This window comes from Natator depressus, chromosome 12 (genome assembly GCF_965152275.1).
Source record: "Natator depressus isolate rNatDep1 chromosome 12, rNatDep2.hap1, whole genome shotgun sequence".
Taxonomy (NCBI): domain Eukaryota; kingdom Metazoa; phylum Chordata; order Testudines; family Cheloniidae; genus Natator; species Natator depressus.
The window spans coordinates 11,493,383-11,511,240 of NC_134245.1; the positions used below are offsets into that span (position 1 = coordinate 11,493,383).

A 17,858-nucleotide genomic window follows, 5' to 3' on the forward strand; every position below is an offset into this window, starting at 1 on the left:
CAATATTATCTGACTACCATATTCATGTAGCATGGCCACATTAAGTTAAGCAGACACAATTTCTTACGATTGGTGTTAAATTTCTTCTTGAAATCCAAGCTGTGGTCTGGATTGCCATCTTATGCAAGAATGCAGTAGTGCACAGTAGCTGTACTGCTAAGACACATTAGTACAGGAATTGGCATTTGCACAAAAGACATCTGCCATCTTCAGTTTATACAAGGAATACGCAGAAGATAGATCCATTTTTTAGCCAAGAGAGAATGCAGAAAATATAAATGACAAATGTTATAGATGAGCCACAGTCTAGATTTTTTTAAATTTATTATTATTATTATTATTTTTTTTTTTACAAAAAAGATATGGTTCCAATCCAATACCTTGAATAGAACAGTCTCTAGAAAAAAAGCATTTTGTTCCCCAGAATAAGAACCTGTTTTAAGATCAAAAGCAAACCTCAGAACTGGTACATATGCAGGTGCCACTATCACAGATGTATCTAGCATGAATTCAGCGATGTGAATGGTGCAAAAAGTTACACAGCAGGGGAAAGTGGGTTAGGAGGAATGCAGCAGGAAGAGCAACTAAGGCTTATCTATGCTGCCCTGCAGTTTGGACTACAAGGACACGAACAGCAGTGCACACCAAAGTGCTGCACTCTCTAACTCTCCTGTGTGGCCATTTCAGGTGTGAACTTTCAGGTGTGAACTTCCCTGTTCACATTAACGTAGTCCTCTTCAAACAGATTAATGCAAAAAAAGAACCTTTTAGTTTGTGTCCACAGTGCCCACATAGGGGAGTTACTGCACAGCACTTTGGTGTACACTGTTGTTCACGCCCTCAAAGTCTGAACCATGGGGCAATGTAATCATAGCCTCAGTTAAAGGATTCTCCCTAAAACACACTTACAGAGTCCCATTAGTTGCTTTTCTTGACCCACATCAAGGACATCAAATGGGACTGTAAATCATACTTTGTATGCACCCATTTTCTGACCATTCATTTACATCACTGCCAAATTTAGTCTGAAATATTCATTCTAGCAAAGCAGCATCTCACTTTCTTGTTTGCAGATGCTACACCGTTTATCTTACCACAATTATATATTATTCAACTAACTGTAGTTACTTATACAAACTTTACACTAGATAAATAAAATAATGATTTGTTATCACGTAGTTATTTAAGCACTTACCTTGCAAGCGTTAGGTCTTCTAGACAATTTAACTTATTTCAACGACACTTCAGTTTGATTCAGTCAAATCATTATATATGTTTTGTCGTTGCACACTAAAACCATTGATCGTATTTTCTTTGGACATTGACATTAAATTGAGGCAGCACCTTCTCTGATCTTCTGTTACTTCCCTATGTTTAATTTTTGTATTCTCTCTTCCCCATAAGAGGCCATATACCAAATAGCCTCTTTCTCACCACCTCCCGAACTGGTGCACATAGATATTATAAAAACAGGGTTAGCCTGCATCTGCGTGCTGATTAGCTGTGGTTCCCTTCTGTTTCTGCCAGGAGCAGAGAAATTTACACTGTAGGAGAGGTGTAGCTTGTGGGGGTGTCACGTAAGGCCAATTGCCAGGACAAGAAAATGGTGTAAAAGCATTGCAACACAGGCCAGGGCTCTTAGGCTTCCATCCTGGAATGCCCCATGCTTTTGTTGCAGACCTTCTGCTGAGTGACTTCTCTGGGTGCTTCAAAGGGAGTCAGAACATTCCATTATGCTCTTCCTTTGGTACTCGTGTTTGAAGACACAGTTTGGCCCAAATAGTCCATAAACCTTTAGTGGTGAAGGCAGCACTGATACTAAGGCTCATGTGAGTATTATGCAGGCACTCAGGGCCATAAGTTCCCTGGCTTTCCAGGAAAAAAGTGTTTTTAAAACACTATTATTTTTGACATGCAAACAAGATCTTTACATTTTACTTATGGAGGAGGACAAGCCTGTTTATGCAAAACCTTTGAATAAACTAAGATTCACAGGGAGAGAGAAACTAGGAAGCTGAATCAAAGACTTTTCAAAGGCTGCTCCCTTTGATAGGATGCCCTCTGGCTTTTCAACCCCACAGCCTCCTGAAGGGAATGCCACAGCAAATGGGACGGAAAAGGCCACACTAAAGTGTGGCTGTTAAAAGTCACCTGGTCTCTACTGTCAGCCAGCATCCTCATCCAGGGATACATCACCACTCTCCAGGACACACAGCTTTATTTAAACTAAGAGAATCAAGAAATTAGAGTTTTGGTCAGACTTGGGGTTAATAAACTTCCTCCCAGAGGTGCAGGATTTGCAGTTTGCAACTTCCATTGAGGCAGTTTCCTCCGCGGTAGCATAGATGGTGATTCCGCAATATGCCTGGCCAGTTTCTGCCAAGAAACTCTGGATGGTGATCCAGAAGAGCTCCAGTGGATCTCCCAGGTTCCCTAGTTAGGCCTTCTCTCAGAACTGGGGATGCACTGCTCAATTCTGACCTGTCCAGCAGAGCTGGATTGCAGACAACTTGCGCTGCTTATCATCACTGGGCCTTGCAACCTGCATTCTGCCAGGAAAACTCAGGGAATGAATCAGATTCTGGTATAGTATTTGCATGACCATTCCTCATGATGGTATAAAAACAGCCTTGACAAAAGCTCCTGCCCAGACATGAATCTCAGTGGGGAAAGGATTATTCCTGAAGTTTATAGCTTGTTAACTAGACTACAATTTCTGTCACTGCTCTGAAGTAAGTGTTCTGTGACTAAAACCATTGTGTGAAACTGGAACATTTAGTTCTGAAAGCAGCTTTTAAAACTTTTTTTTTTTTATTGCAGTCTACAAAGTAGGAAACGAATTACAATTATTTTTCAGTTAAATGCAAACTATGCAGATTTATTAAAAATTCAGAAATTTGAGTAGCAGTCACTTCAATATGCATGTACATCTTTTAAAAACTCTACACATAATCCCAGTTAGATATTGCTGTTCCGTTTGAAAACAATGGTTTAGCGAAGACACTTCCATTTAAAATAAAGGTGTATATTATTTTTAAATAGGGAAGCCGCTTTGATATAGTTCATCAACAATGAATTATGTTCTGAATATTTTCTTCATACAAACTACTTTAGGGATCATGACACAACCTGCTATAACTTTGTTTCAGACAAGAGCTGACAACTTCTAACATACTTATCCTTGTTAATGGAAACTACACCAAAACTCCAACAGTTGGAAACAATCTGTTAAGAACCTCTCTCATGTGTGTTTAAAACTCTTCTTTCTACTTATAAAATATATTAAACAAAAAACTCAAAACCTCAAAAGCTAAACTGAAAATAGTTTGCTATTGAAACAGAATTTAATGTTGGGATCATCTTCTCATTCTTATTTAAAACCCAGGCTGCTAATGTATCCTGTTTGAAAGGCACCAAAGCAAAACACAAAAAACATTTACCCAGTCCAGTAGGTTTTCATAATCGGGCAGAGTTTACCTGTCTCCGACTGACAGACTTTAGATGAAATACAACAGCAGGATATAAAAAAGTGAGTGAATTGGTAGCTACACAGTTGTGGAATCAGATTTCAGTGTAGCAGCCGTGTTAGTCTCTAAGGTGCCACAAGTACTCCTTTTCTTTTTCCAAATACAGACTAACAAATTTATTTGAGCATAAGCTTTTCATGCTATCGTGGCACCTCAGAAGAGCTGGAGTCAGAAGCTCCCTCAGTAAAATGAGCTCTTTTATGCGAAGCCTCAACAAGTAGGTCATCTTCATGTTCTTTGTTGTTCAAGAACTCCTGGTTCTCTCTCTTGCGTTTGTTAATCAGGTGGTTTTCTCCCTCATTAAGCTTCCCCTCTGGGAGACCCAGCGTCCTAAGACAGACTATAGCTGCAGCCTGTTCTGCTAGCTTCTTTGACTTGTCCCTGAAGAGTAAGACAGAGCACAGGTAAAGGAGAAGCAAAGCCTGCATGTTGCCAAGTACAATATTACATGCCTGAAAGAATTCATTTCCGGTCTCTGCTGCAACACAGTGAAATAAACAGTATGCAATACTCATGACAGCCTAACAGGTGGAAAGAGCTCAGGCACACTCACATCTCTTTAGATGCCTGTGTTTCTCTAAGGTGTAACTTCAAGTAGGAAAACGCTGTCTAAGAATACTGAGCCAAATCCTGCAGTCCCAACTGTCTTTGCTCAGAAGGTAGGACGTCAGTGGGAGTTTGGCCAATTGCTGCAATCCTTACTCCCACTAACATCAAAAGCCCTGAATAAAGCACACAGAGTTTAAAAGAATTTATGGAAAGATCCTCAAGTCCAAATGTATCCCTAAATGTGAGTGCAACTCCACTGAAGTCAGCTAAAATGGGCACAGTTCCACCAGGACTGAAACCCAACAAACTAGCTTTGAGGACAGGGTTATATGTTCTTGAAACTTAACACATGAAAGGATTCTCTGTTTCTCTTCATTCAGCTAAGCTTGGAATGAGAATTATGGTCTAGCTGGAAGTTTGCTGAAGTCTGAGTGGTTCATAGGAATACTGATTGACAATTATAGCATTGGAAGCACAATGCTAAAATAAACTGCTGTCTGTTGCATATACGTATTAAAAAGGGATCTGTCTAACACTGATCTTCAATTTGCAATTTACTAGATGCAACCCTATGTATATCTTCCTGAGACAAACTCAAGGAATTTCATTATTAATAGATGTTTCTATAAAATATTATTGTGGAACCTTAGTGCATCAATTGAGGCAACTACTGATTCACTTTGTGACTTTCGGCAAGTTATCTAACCCCTCTCTGCCTCAATTTTTATATGTAAAATGGGAATACTACTTATCTTTGATGGGATATATGGATGAAGAATGCTTTTCAAGTGTGGAGTATTTTTTATCATGGGCATTTCAGATTCAGTGTTTCAATACATTAATTAGTTCAAACTATAGACAGATTTCTTCCCAGCTTTAGGTTGGTTGTTTTTTTAACATGATCTTGGGACAGGGAACATTTTAAAAAGTTGCTATCTGGATGCCTTTATGTACCACTTCACTTTATTTTATTTATTGAGTTACTGAAGATATTCACAGTACAATAAGTCAGAACATTTATAAAAATATGGATTTGTAAATATTCCTAAATTGGACTAGGAGTCCAATCTAGCTCCAACTCTAATCAATGGAAAAACTCCTCCTATCTTCAAAGTGAGAAGGAATGAGCAGGAAAGGGGATCTTCAGTAAGCAGATGGAAAAGTTTGTGTAGATGAGAGGACAAAATGCCGAGGGGCAGTGTGGTGAAATAAAGCTGACTTGTTACACAAAATACAAAGATATTTTACAGTCAATATATTTGATTACAATATGTCTGTTTCATTGTGTTTCCTATATTGCAATATACACCCATTTTTGTTAAATCTATTCCATACAAGTGGTTCCCAAACTTGTTCCACCGCTTGTGCAGGGAAAGCTCCTGGCGGGCCGGGCCGGTTTGTTTACCTGCCGCGTCCGCAGGTTCGGCCGATCGTGGCTCCCAGTGGCCGCGGTTCAGTGCTCCAGACCAATGGAAGCTGCGGGAAGTGGCATGGGCCGAGGGACGTACTGGCCGCCGCTTCCAGCGGCTCCCATTGGCCTGGAGCAGCGAACCACGGCCACTGGGAGCTGCGATCAGCTGAACCTGCAGACACGGCAGGTAAACAAATCGGCCCGGCCTGCCAGGGGCTTTCCCTGCACAAGCGGTGGAACAAGTTTGGGAACCACTGCCATAAAACAATTAAATTAATGTAATCTGATTTTCACTATAAGCTCAAGTATCCCAGGCCTGAACCATTATGAGACTTCGTTCAAAGAAATAGATACATAATATTCCTAAACACTGGGATGAGTATCATCAGAATGCTGCTGATATGCAACTATCTCTTTTGCTTTATGAATCCAGAAAGTTCTGTCACTGCTCTGGAGCAAAAGTTGATAATATTGCCATCTACCTTCAAAGATGTCAAATGTTAACTGACACAAAGGAAATATTTTTGTTTTTTCATTTCAGCAAGAAAAACAGCAAAAAAATACACAGTTTTGGTTAGAAACAAACCAAATTCTTCTGATCAATTGTTCACTCAGCTCTAGTTGCCAACTGGATTGTATCTTGTTCTCCATCCTGAAAAAAAGAGACGTCTTGCTGCTGGGTAAAGGTTATCGTCATGAAGATGGCCAAGTCTTCCCTCAAAAATCCCTTGCTTACTGAGGGAATGTTATGAAAATAGTGGGTAAGAGTAAGAAGTATAGCATCACTTTGACAAAGGTTTCCATGCAAAGCTTGTAGCTCAAATATTGGTGGGGAAGTGTTTTTTCCAGTAGCATAGTTTAAAACTCTTAACGTTAGAGGCCTTTGCCTTATTTGAGGCCACCTTGAGGACTGTCCTAGTGGAAACATGGGCGCACACACTATTTACCTTTTAAGGATCCTACTACTGGAGACAGTCTTTCGGCTATGAAGGGCCCTCAGCTATGGAACTCACTCCTCCTTGGCATGTCTCATTTAATCATGTCCCACTTTACAGAGACATTTTCAAGTTTTTTCCTTTCCAATTATATCTTTATAAAGTAAAGTTTACTTAGTATTTTTTCCTCTCCATGTTTACATGTTGCCTTTCCAACAGTACATCACAAACAAATATTTTACTAAGGCCCAGTTACAAAACACATCAGAGAAGACTTACCATAAGGTTGATCTATATTTTTGTTCAGCTACTGTGACAACTGAACAGAATAATTTATCTAATGGTCTTTGAACCTATAGAAAAGGAGAGAATTACAGGTGTAACTTACTGCATTTCATAAAACGAGCAACAACAGAGTCCTTCCTAGTCTTCTTTTTACTCTGGGAGCATGTAACACCATTAACATTCCAAGCCTTCACACTGCAAAATTCCCCTCACTTGTTCAAAATACTCAAGGAATCTATTGTCCAAACTAGAGTTGCTTCAAGAACTGCTTGATAGGCACATTGCACTTACCCATATCTCTAACAACAGCTATCACTAGATGCAACATAGGCAAGTACAAGAAACCCTGTAACAAATACATCATAACCTGTGCATACTGGAAATTTCTTCCCAACCCTAGTCAGTAAAAGATGGAGGGTTTGTCTCTTTTATATGTTTATGCCATCTAATAAAACTGTTGATATTATCCTTGTTCACATCTAACCCTTTTGAATCCTGCTAAGCTCTTGGATTTAAATCATATCCTGTGGCAATGAATTCCACAGTAAGTTGTGTTGTATTAAAAAACTATTTCCTTTTATCAGTTTTAAATCAGATGCCTTTCAATTTCATTACCTGTCTAGTTTTTCTTGTATTAAAGAGACTCTAAATCCAAACTTTGTAAAACTTATACCGATAAAAGTTACAGGACCAAATTGCACCACGACAGGGTTCCTTACCTTTGCTTAATCATTTAGAAACCTGATCATGCAAACGTGAACTACCTGGCATAGCACTTATGACATGGAGTAGACTGTTAGAATTTTGAAATTAAGATGTCCTTTTGTAACAATTGTTCACTCTCTCATTTTATAAACATGTTTTTCTTGTTTATCTACCACAGCAGTTGCAAAAATTGCTGCTGCCTAGATAGAAAAGAAAAAGCAGACTTGTGACATACCAGATGACATTAGCAAGAATGAACACAATTCTAGGAATTCAGTGGTGCTACATTCTAATATTCCATGTCTCATTTAGCTTTTTAATATTAGATATAGTATCATTTATCATGTGTTTCCAGAGACACAAGGAAAATTCAGACAGGCAGTGCACACATTTTTTTTCAGGAACACAGCAAAATGGCATTTTAAAAAATGCTATTAGTGAATTTAAAAATGTTTATAATCTGGACATAACGACTGGGTGGCCCAATGAAATAAGATACTACTACTTTCATCTACACAGGAATGAGTTCAAATGTAGGCTCAGTGAAATATAATAAATAAATTTGATGGTTTCATCCATATCTCCTACTCTGTGTATTACAAAATTACCTCACAATTGATCATTTCCATTTGAGGTGCCCATGGGCCGGGGGGGTTGCCAGTGGGAAGAACTGCAGGTCAGAATTGATACACATAGACAGAATTGTAAGGGGGAAGCTTGCCCAATACTTGAGTTCCTCACTATCAGTGCTAAAACAGATCACTAGTTTTATACAGAAAAAATAAGGACATTTTCATTGGATTTTAAGGGAGGTTAAATTTTACACCTAAAGAGAAATGTTTCTATGCTGTAGAAATGTGCTAATTTCGTGTTATAACACACCATAATTTACATGTGTGTCCATACCAAAGCATCTAGCAACTGTGTCAACAAAACTCCAGTTTAAAAATAAAAAAGCATTTTTAAACTTCGAGAGCGTCTTGTTTCAAACCAATCAATTCAGTTGTTTCCTGATAGTCCTCAGTAAACTATGGCATAAATGTATTAGCTAAGGATCTGCCTTGTACTTTTGTTGAGAAATGCAGAGACTCACAGTTTCATAAACAGGTTGAGGGTGCTTTGCCTTCCTACACCATTCCAAGAGATACATTTTGGGAGTAATCTGTGGTGGATATTCTCGCCTAGACAGAAAAATGAAATACAAAATAATCCCACAATTGTAGTGAAAAGGTTTGTACAGAAAATATTTCTATAGAACAGACCTATATTAAGTTAGACAGGTAATCTCTCTATCAATGTAGGATTGGTTACTATAGTATTTTTACTAGTTTTTGTTTCCAGTCTAATTTTAAAACTCCCAAGCGAAAGGTCTCCCACCCCTTTCCTCAGGGAACTGTCCAATAAATTCATCTTTAAATTGGTATCTAAAAACTATTATTAAATATTGTTTCTTTATTTACCACCTCCCACCTTCACTCGGTGCAGTCATACAAGCAGTGACAAGGTACTGATAGGAAAGCTGGGCCAAATTGCCTGCATTCTATTGCGTTTTGGACTGAATCTGACAAGCCGCACCACAGGGGTTTTTTGATAATTACCATAAATATTTTCCAAAAGCGGTTTAAAAACGGAATTAATTTATTAATGGGGAAAAAAAAGGGTAAGGAGAGAAGAGTGAGACTGGTTCTATAAGACATTGCTTCTACTATCGAAGTGGGAGTATGGTTCCTAGAGTGTGGCAGAGAACAGAAATACTGTAGAGACATCATGCTCAGTCTTTAGGGAGTCACTCCTGCTGAGTTTGAAAGTATAGTGACTGCCTTTGAAAGGCATCTTGGGCAATACTCAACCAGTACTCTAGGGACCGAATGGCTAGGCAGCAGTTCTGCAGAAAAGGACCCAGTGGACGAGAAGCTGGATATAAGTCAACAGTGTGCCCTTGTTGCCAAGAAGGCTAACGGCATTTTGGGCTGTATAAGTAGGGGCATTTCCAGCAGATCGAGGGACATGATCATTCCCCTCTATTCGACATTGGTGAGGCCTCATCTGGAGTACTGTGTCCAGTTTTGGGCCCCACACTACAAGAAGGATGTGGAAAAATTGGAAAGAGTCCAGTGGAGGGCAACAAAAATGATTAGGGGGCTGAAGCACATGACTTATGAGGAGAGGCTGAAGGAACTGGGATTGCTTAGTCTGCAGAAGAGAAGAATGAGGGGGGATTTGATAGCTGCTTTCAACTACCTGAAAGGGGGTTCCAAAGAGGATGGATCTAGACTGTTCTCAGTGGTACCAGATGACAGAACAAGGAGTAATGGTCTCAAGTTGCAGTGGGGGAGGTTTAGGTTGGATGTTAGGAAAAACTTTTTCACCAGGAGGGTGGTGAAGCACTGGAATGGGTTACCTAGGGAGGTGGTGGAATCTCCTTCCTTAAAGGTTTTCAAGGTCAGGCTTGACAAAGCCCTGGCTGGGATGATTTAGTTGGGGATTGGTCCTGCTTTGAGCAAGGGGTTGGACTAGATGACCTCCTGAGATTCCTTCCAACCCTGATTCTATGATTCATTGGGACAGGACTGACAGGTTTCTCAAGAGACTGGATAAATATCAAGTATAAAAAAATTATTCTGCAGGATCACTTCAAAATTAGGTGATCTTAGATCAATAACAGAATGTTTACAAACTGTGATTTCCACAGTTCCTCAATTTAATGTCTCAGGGAATGCCTAGAGATATCTTCTGAAGATTCCTGGTACATATTAAACAAAAATTATTAATGTGCTTTCAAGCTCCTGCACAGTACATAGGTTTAGGAGAGGTAGTTTCAGTAGAGTGATATACCTAACTAATCACTGACCATTATTTCTTAAAAAATATATTTTCTTAATAGAAAAAGCATTTTGAGGCTGCTTATTACTATGCACTTTGTAATTTCCTGCTAGAACTTCCTTGTTTCAGCAGAAAAAAAACACAGTATTTAGAAAAATATACTGTGGCTTAATTAAATTTCATTAAAAAGAATTAAACTCTATGAAGTTTTAACACACAAAACAGCTTTGTTTAGATCAACGTTCACATTCTTTTATGTGTGCCTGAAATTTATCATCATCAATTAACATACTGCACTCTTTAATTAAATGTCATATGGACTGTCTCCTCTTAAAAAGTTTATCCAAGAAGGTGCTGTAATATTTGAACTGCTGATTTTCACCTATAAAAGTTTTGTCAGGTACCAAAGATCAGACAAAAAAGTGTAACTGTAAGTTCAAAAAGATGGTGAAGAATTAACTTTGCATGCTTACTTGTCAAATCTAACAGCCATTTTTATCACATCTGTGTCTTCCATCTGCTCATCTTCATCTTGTGTCTTGGCCTTTAATGATGCCTTCTTAGCTTCCAGAATAGCTGTTGTTTCTTCATAGAAACCGCCCATTTCAAATACTTCACTATTAAAAAAATTACTTCTATTATTAGCATTAGAAGTCAATTTGTGTGTGTTCACACACCATTTTAATAACTAAAATAAATATTAAAAATTTATTTCAAAGAAGTTGCATGTGCTTAGAAAACTAAGTTGAGGTACAGTTATATGCTGCAAAGTAACGCTGTCTAGAGTCATGGGATTCTATATTCATCACCTGTCCTTGACTTCTTGCAAAGTTTGCTCAGTTTACAAGAAAGAAGTTCATTCATCTACCTGCTGACCTAAAGACTCAACCTGGGATCTGAAAGCCAAGCCAGAAGCCATCACAGACTCCGCAATTTCAATTAAATTACAACTTTACAGATGCATAAGCCAATAAAGATCCCAGCTCTCTCTCCCAGTCTTGTATCAGCTCTGAAAGGCTCGTAGGAACAAAAAGTAGTTAACATTGTCAAAAGAATCTGAATACACATAGAGGGCAGATCTGTTGAGCAACATGATATTTTTACAGTCCCTTTTCTGATTTTTACAGTCCCTTTTCTGATAATCTGATTATCTTATACATTAGAGATATCAGAGATGCAACTGCACTGGCAAAATTGGAATCCATAATTCCCCACAGGTGGTAGTAACTATGAAAGCTGCAGTGTACACAATATTCAGTATTTTTTTAACCACTGTATCATAACATGTCTCATAGTGGGGTAAGGCAACTCAATAGTAAAAATGCATGTGTGCTGTGTACACTATGGTCTCCATTGTTGGTGTTATCAGTAGGACAATAGAGGATGAATAATTATGTAAGTGAGGAGGTTCCTTAGAGTGGACAAGGCCGTCCATATATGCTGAGCCATGTAAACTCTTTTCTGACTTTAATACATTAGTGCACACTCTAGCACTCAATTAGAATGAAAACTCTGTAGTATGCTAAAACTTTTACTGGTGGCAATTTAGCGTTAACACCACTAGGCAGCAGTGTTAAATCACATTACTATCTACGGAGATGTTTTCTCATTTTAAAAAGAACTAAATGTTCTTCAGTTATGTAGTGATTAAATAGACGGTTCAAAACATTGTTTCAAAGGCTTATGGACCTGATAAGACAGGTCTGTGAAACTGCTTCCTGGTCAATCTCTTTCGAGGTATACAAAAATGCAAAAAAGCTATGGACCGTATTTTCAAAATGGCACAACATTGCTCTTATACAGTGAAGGTCTCGGTTTAATTATTTCATTTTATAAACTGTGCCTTTCATTTCTCTAGATGCATCCAAAATTTAACACAATCAGTTTTTGTAGGAGCCGCCCACCCACCTCCCCTCCCCCTTCGACTGGGTAAACTTTCCCCTTTCGCTACTAGTTACACAGGGAGCCCTTAAAGAGGCAACAGCCCCTTTTTCTTCTGGCCAGACAGACAAGGACACATTGCATACAGTTGCACTGAGCACTCTGGCTAACACTGCCACTCCTTGCTGTGGAAGTAGCATACCAGATAACCAAAGAAAGGGAGGTAAACGGTTATCCTAAAGATGTAAAACAGCATATTGCAAACACAGAATTATGCTATGACAGTGGCAGAAAAAATCCCCTATGAATTAGCTGAGTCAAGGGAAAGCTCATCCCTCTGGTACCAGCAGATGAAATGCTGGCACCTGCTGGAGACATGATACTGGACTAGATGAACCACAGGTCTGATCCACAAAAAGAAAAGGAGTACTTGTGGCACCTTAGAGACTAACAAATTTTATTTCTTTTCTTTCTGCGGATACAGACTAACACGGCTGCTACTCCGAGGTCTGATCCAGTATGGCAATTCCTATTACCTATATAAAATGCTTACCAGATTTCTTGAGTCGACTGTGCAGCATGCAGTTTCTTTCCCTCTGTGGTTTCTAACTGTTCTCTTAACATCTGACAAAGACAGTACTTTGTGTTGGTATAGTGATTATCATATCTCACTGCCTGAAGGAAAGAGATATGTAATATGTAAAAATACACTAAAGAAAGAACTATTCCTATTACCTAACCTTTCACATGTTTCTGGCTACATTTCAAAATAGTTTAAGGAATGTACAGCACAGTGTATACAGTTCTCAATAAAGTAAAGTCTACTCAGTACTCTCATTTATTAACATAGTCCAGAACTGGGTTGGTGTTTTTTTCTGGAAAAAAAATCTGAATTATTTTATTATTGGCTCTTTATACACTTGAGAAAAACAAGAAAGTAGTTGACAAGAATTTCACACATATACTACTTTACTACTCAAATTGATGGATGTACACCTTTGGGTGCAGTGAAAGTTTGACTAATTTGATTTTTGTCCTTTTCCATTCCTTGATTTTACCCTCATGATTTGAACAGATCAAAGCTGTATGTGGTTGCGGGAGGGGGAAAGGTTTTGTATAAAAATAAATACAGCTTGCACTTACTGCAAATGTGGCCTTGTTAGCCAAGTCTCCAATTCAGCAAGGTACCTAAGCAGTTCAACTGAAGTCAGTGGGACTATTCACATTCACAAATGTCTTGCTGATCTGGACATAAGTCACCTCTGATAGTTCAGAAGTATGAGCTGTATTGTAAATTCTGCTTTAGGAATAATCTTTGGTATTTAACTGCGTAACACAGGCAACTCAACGGACTGGGCCAAATTAATCTCTGATTTAACGCCAATGACAATGGAATTAATAGCACAAATGAATTGGCACACCTTTTGTAGGGCTGAAAATATATTTCTTTATTATGCATTTTCGCTGCTGTACAACATTGCAGGCAGTACGGTTGACTTGAAGAGGCTGGTGCATGTTACCTTGGTGATTTTTTTCTTGAAGGACATCCTTGATAGAATTGAATGTGCACCAACCTGCTTTCTTTCTTCACGAGAGTTCACCTTCCTGATCATGGCGCATATTAATTTCTTGGCCCAAACATACATATTGGTCAACTTCTTCTATTTGTTCTCCCTTGATTGTTATTTGGGCTTTTGGCAAGGTATCAGACAGCATACATTTTGTTTTGGAGCATTTAATTTTCAGTCCGACTTGGCTGCTTTTTGTGTTGAGTTCTCGCAGTATTTTCTGTAGTTTGACAGTATTTTCACACAATACCTTCAGCTCAGCTACTGCCAGCAACGTTGTACAGCAGCAAAACATGGGCACTGACGAAGACAGCAGAGCAGCAACTGTCTGTCACGGAGATGGTGATGGAAAGAAGAATTCTGGGAATTTCAATCCACAACCGAGTCCCCAGTGAAGTGATCAGACAGCAGAGTGGAAGGCAGGATGTCGTCACTGAGAGCAGGCATAGTAAAATGCGATAGGCCTGGAATACAGCGAGGCTCACTGATAATCAATGGACTGCAGCTCTTGCTGAGTGCTACCCACAGGAACCGAAACAACCACTCAGTCGACCTCCAAAGAGATGGGAAGATTTTATTGTGAAAAGACATGGCGGCACAAGGAGAAGGAAGGCCAGGATACGAGCAGAATGAAAGACGTGTTGTGATCAGCGCAATCTATACGAGGGCTGAAGGACTGATGGATCAAGGTGATGATGCATTTTAGGCCTTAAACTTATTTTAAATTCAACTTTTCTAGATTTTTAGCATGTAGTTTTTTTCATGATGGTTACAAAATTGAATAAGAAAAAAAGTAAGACACTGAAGTCCTATTCTTTTAATTTGTTTTCTTTAAAAATATGCATCTGTGATAGGGCCTTCGGTGGCCGGGCACCCTAGTGGCTAGATCATTGGTTAGGGGCTGGAAGAGGGGACCTGCCCTCCTTTCCCTCAGGTCCTGGCTCAGAGCCCTGGGCTACTCACACCCCTTGATAGGGGAGATGGATCTTGCGCCCAGCCATGAGGTGGGGGGGCTCAGGACCTGGTGTCTCCCTATGTAAGTCCTTTAGTTTGGGGAGTGGCCCTGCTAGTCCAGTTTCCCCACAGTTGGGGCTTTGCGGTAGATTCCTCTTGGCAGGGGAAGACTTACTTGCTTCCAGTGGCTCCATTGGCAGGCAGGTTGCGTCTCTGCCTTCAGGCAGACACACAGAGAGCTCCTGTCTCTTTGCCAGTCAGCCCCTGACTGAGCCAGGCTCCCCTCTTTTCTCCCCCTTCCAGGACTGGCATTGGCTGCAGGTATAAGGGGCGGGTCTAGCTGAACACACAGGTTTTCTTTAACCCCTGCTGTGCCTGGCAGCCGTATCTCTGCTCCTTCACAGCAACTCTGTCAATAAAATGGTAGATGGCCCACCAATTGCACTATAATGAAACAGCTGACTGAACAACCTTCTCTGTGCTTTTCTGCCATTTGAAAAAACCTTAACATTTTCTAGAAGAGGAAAATAATTCTCTATAGTAGTTTAAATGACTTTAGAAAAATGTGAAACTCTGCAGCTTTCCTAGACAGAACTCATCTTACTATTCCTACTCCATTCAATATCACATTCACTGTTGTAGCATTCACAACATTGGCACTAGTTCTGCATAAGTGCAGAGATATTTGAGGGCATCCCAAAAGCCTGAGAAATCTTTCTAAAACCTGGGCATCAAGAATGAGAATAGGCAAGCACAGTATGTAACAAAACAAAATATTTACTGTATACTAGACAAAAAAATTCAATGATGTAGTCACTGAAAAGTTGGTAAAAATTGTAATAGTTTTCATCTCATGCAATATGCAAAAATATTACAGGAGCTTTACTAATTGAAAAACAATGAGGAATTAAAGACACCCTACACAAACTTGGGTTAACATCTCTAAATTATGTTAATTACAGGTAAAATCTTCCCAAACGTACGTATTTGATGTATTCTTGCATGACTTCCTTCAAGGGACAAAGGCCTTCTCTTCTGAAGATGGATGGGTTCCACATGGCAGCACGAGCTATCATTACCGATGAAGCACCTGTTGCTTGTTGGAAGGCTTCAATGTCAGTATATTCTTTGATGAAGTCATGAGATCCTCCACTGAAAATGAACATCTTTGTTATGATTAACAATGATTAACATGACACCACCATGCAGAAAACAGTGTATTCTGCGCATTAATAGAGCTGGGCACGCATGACAATACAGAAGGCTTATGGACTGTCATGTTATTCATTGTTGGTATAATCTATTTAGGAAATCAGCACCACTCTGGGAGAATGGATGGCTTAGAGCAGTGGTGGGCAATCTGCGCCCCCATCACTGGCTTAAAGGATTATTAGTAATGGGATATGAAAGCCTTCCAAAGTCAGACTAGGCCAGTAGTGACCAAAAGTTATTAGCATCTGATGACTGATTGGTAGGCAGCCTCTGTAAAATGAGTTCGGTGGTACCAATCCAGTTTCTAGTGAACAGTTCTCCTTAACTCAAGACATCCCCCAATAAGCATAAATTGGCTTAGTTTCCCTAAAGGAGACAAGCGCTGATTTTGTATGTGCCACCTTCATTAGCTACACAATAGGTTTTAAAAGTCAGATGTTCTGGAAAGAGAATGCTGTTTGGTGGCCTGTGCAAAATGAATTTGAAGATCTTAGTTCAATTCCCAGTGGATCAGGTGCACCTCCAAACCTGGTACCCCTTGTTGGTAACTGTAGTAGAAAGGACTAACATTGAATGAGCATAGGCTCAAGTCTGAGGCAAATGGGCAGGGGAACAGTGAGTAAAAAGCGTGCTCTGCCTCTAGCTACGCTGTACCATGTTCTATGGCTAGAAAACATCATTTTCTAACATTATCAATCTAAAGCTAAAAATAATTTAAAATCCTGTTTTCCCCTCTCAACAATTTTCTAACGGTAACAGAACACTCTAACTCACTTTGAAGGTGGACTAAAACTAGTCATAAAAATTCTTCAGGGTCCCCTTAAATGAAGAGCTACTGTTAATTTTGACATATAGGAAAGTTACCCAACATTTTGATAAGAAACCAGAGCTCCCACAGCCAGGTGTACTTTGGGGAAATATATCTCGGCAACAGGGGGCTTTGGAAGGCTGTGGCACTGGTTTCAAGGCCTAGGCGATCAGAGAGCGGGGTCCTGTTGCCCAGGGAGAAGTCTGCACCAGGGAGAGTGCCTGAGAAACCCAGAGCTAGGAACAGTAATCAGTCACTACCCAGATGGCTTAGAAGCACATAGAATTCAGCCATTGGATTCAAAACAGAACACTGGTGTCTGCCCAGAGGAGGAGGAGGACTGGGCCATGTCATGACACAATACTAGTGGTGTTCACAGCATAATAATTAAGGAGCCCTTTTTGCACTAAAACAAAGACAGTGACATTTCAGATCGCAAACTTTGAATACCGAAGCCTCACTCTAACCTTGTGATTTGACAACAGATGTAATTATCTCATTTGCCCTATATAAGGAGACCCTTAGTTTCCTGCACTTAATCCCTTCTTGCTCAGTTAGATTTCCTTGGCATAATGTCTACTGCTAGACATGGATACCTTAAAATGACCATCTAACTTACTTTGCTATTACAGGAACAGAGACTGCCTCAGAGATGGCTTTGATCACTTCACAGTGGACAGGATGTTGAGGCCTCTCCTCCTTCTTCCTTTGCAACACAGAAAGAAAAAGACAAGATCAAAGATTTCTAGTGGAAATTGTGCATAAGTAAACTCTTAGCAGACAATTCCAGTCCTGCAGTGACAAACCTAGTCAGTCTCAGTTTACGTTCATATGCAAGGTGTAAAACTGCGTCACATGAAACACACCTTGAAAAACATTGCTATTTTGGTTCCCTGTGCAGGTGAAGCAGCTAATGTTTGGGGTGCACAGCTGTACACCTCACACACCTGAGAATTAAAATCTAGCATGCAACTATTTAATTCCTTTAATGTTAGATAATTTTTCCCTTCTATTTGGTTTTACCAAGGCTAAGATTTTAGAAAAACAGAAGCATAAAGGTAAGCTGCTAAATTTCTATTTATGCTCCTGAATAAGAAGCCTAATGTAGAAAGTACTAAGCACCCAGCTGCTGTCATTGAAATCAGAACCACTTCCTTGCAGCTGAACTAGACAAGGTGAAGTAAATTTGCTAGCCCTAGT

The 17,858-nt window shown here is 39.6% G+C and overlaps 1 protein-coding gene across 1 annotated transcript in view; it reads right to left on the minus strand.

Moving 5' to 3' along the window:
- Positions 1–363: 363 nt before the first annotated feature.
- Positions 364–17,858, minus strand: part of DUS2 (dihydrouridine synthase 2) — a 55,266-nt gene continuing 37,771 nt past the window's right edge. Inside the window, exons 10-16 of the mRNA XM_074968588.1 lie at positions 17,278–17,364; positions 15,622–15,790; positions 12,670–12,791; positions 10,709–10,852; positions 8,506–8,593; positions 6,702–6,775; positions 364–3,908 (exon numbers count right to left, since the gene is read on the minus strand). Of these exons, the coding sequence (XP_074824689.1) occupies positions 3,668–3,908; positions 6,702–6,775; positions 8,506–8,593; positions 10,709–10,852; positions 12,670–12,791; positions 15,622–15,790; positions 17,278–17,364 (925 nt within the window). The 3' untranslated portion in view covers positions 364–3,667. The remainder of the gene's footprint in view (positions 3,909–6,701; positions 6,776–8,505; positions 8,594–10,708; positions 10,853–12,669; positions 12,792–15,621; positions 15,791–17,277; positions 17,365–17,858) is intronic.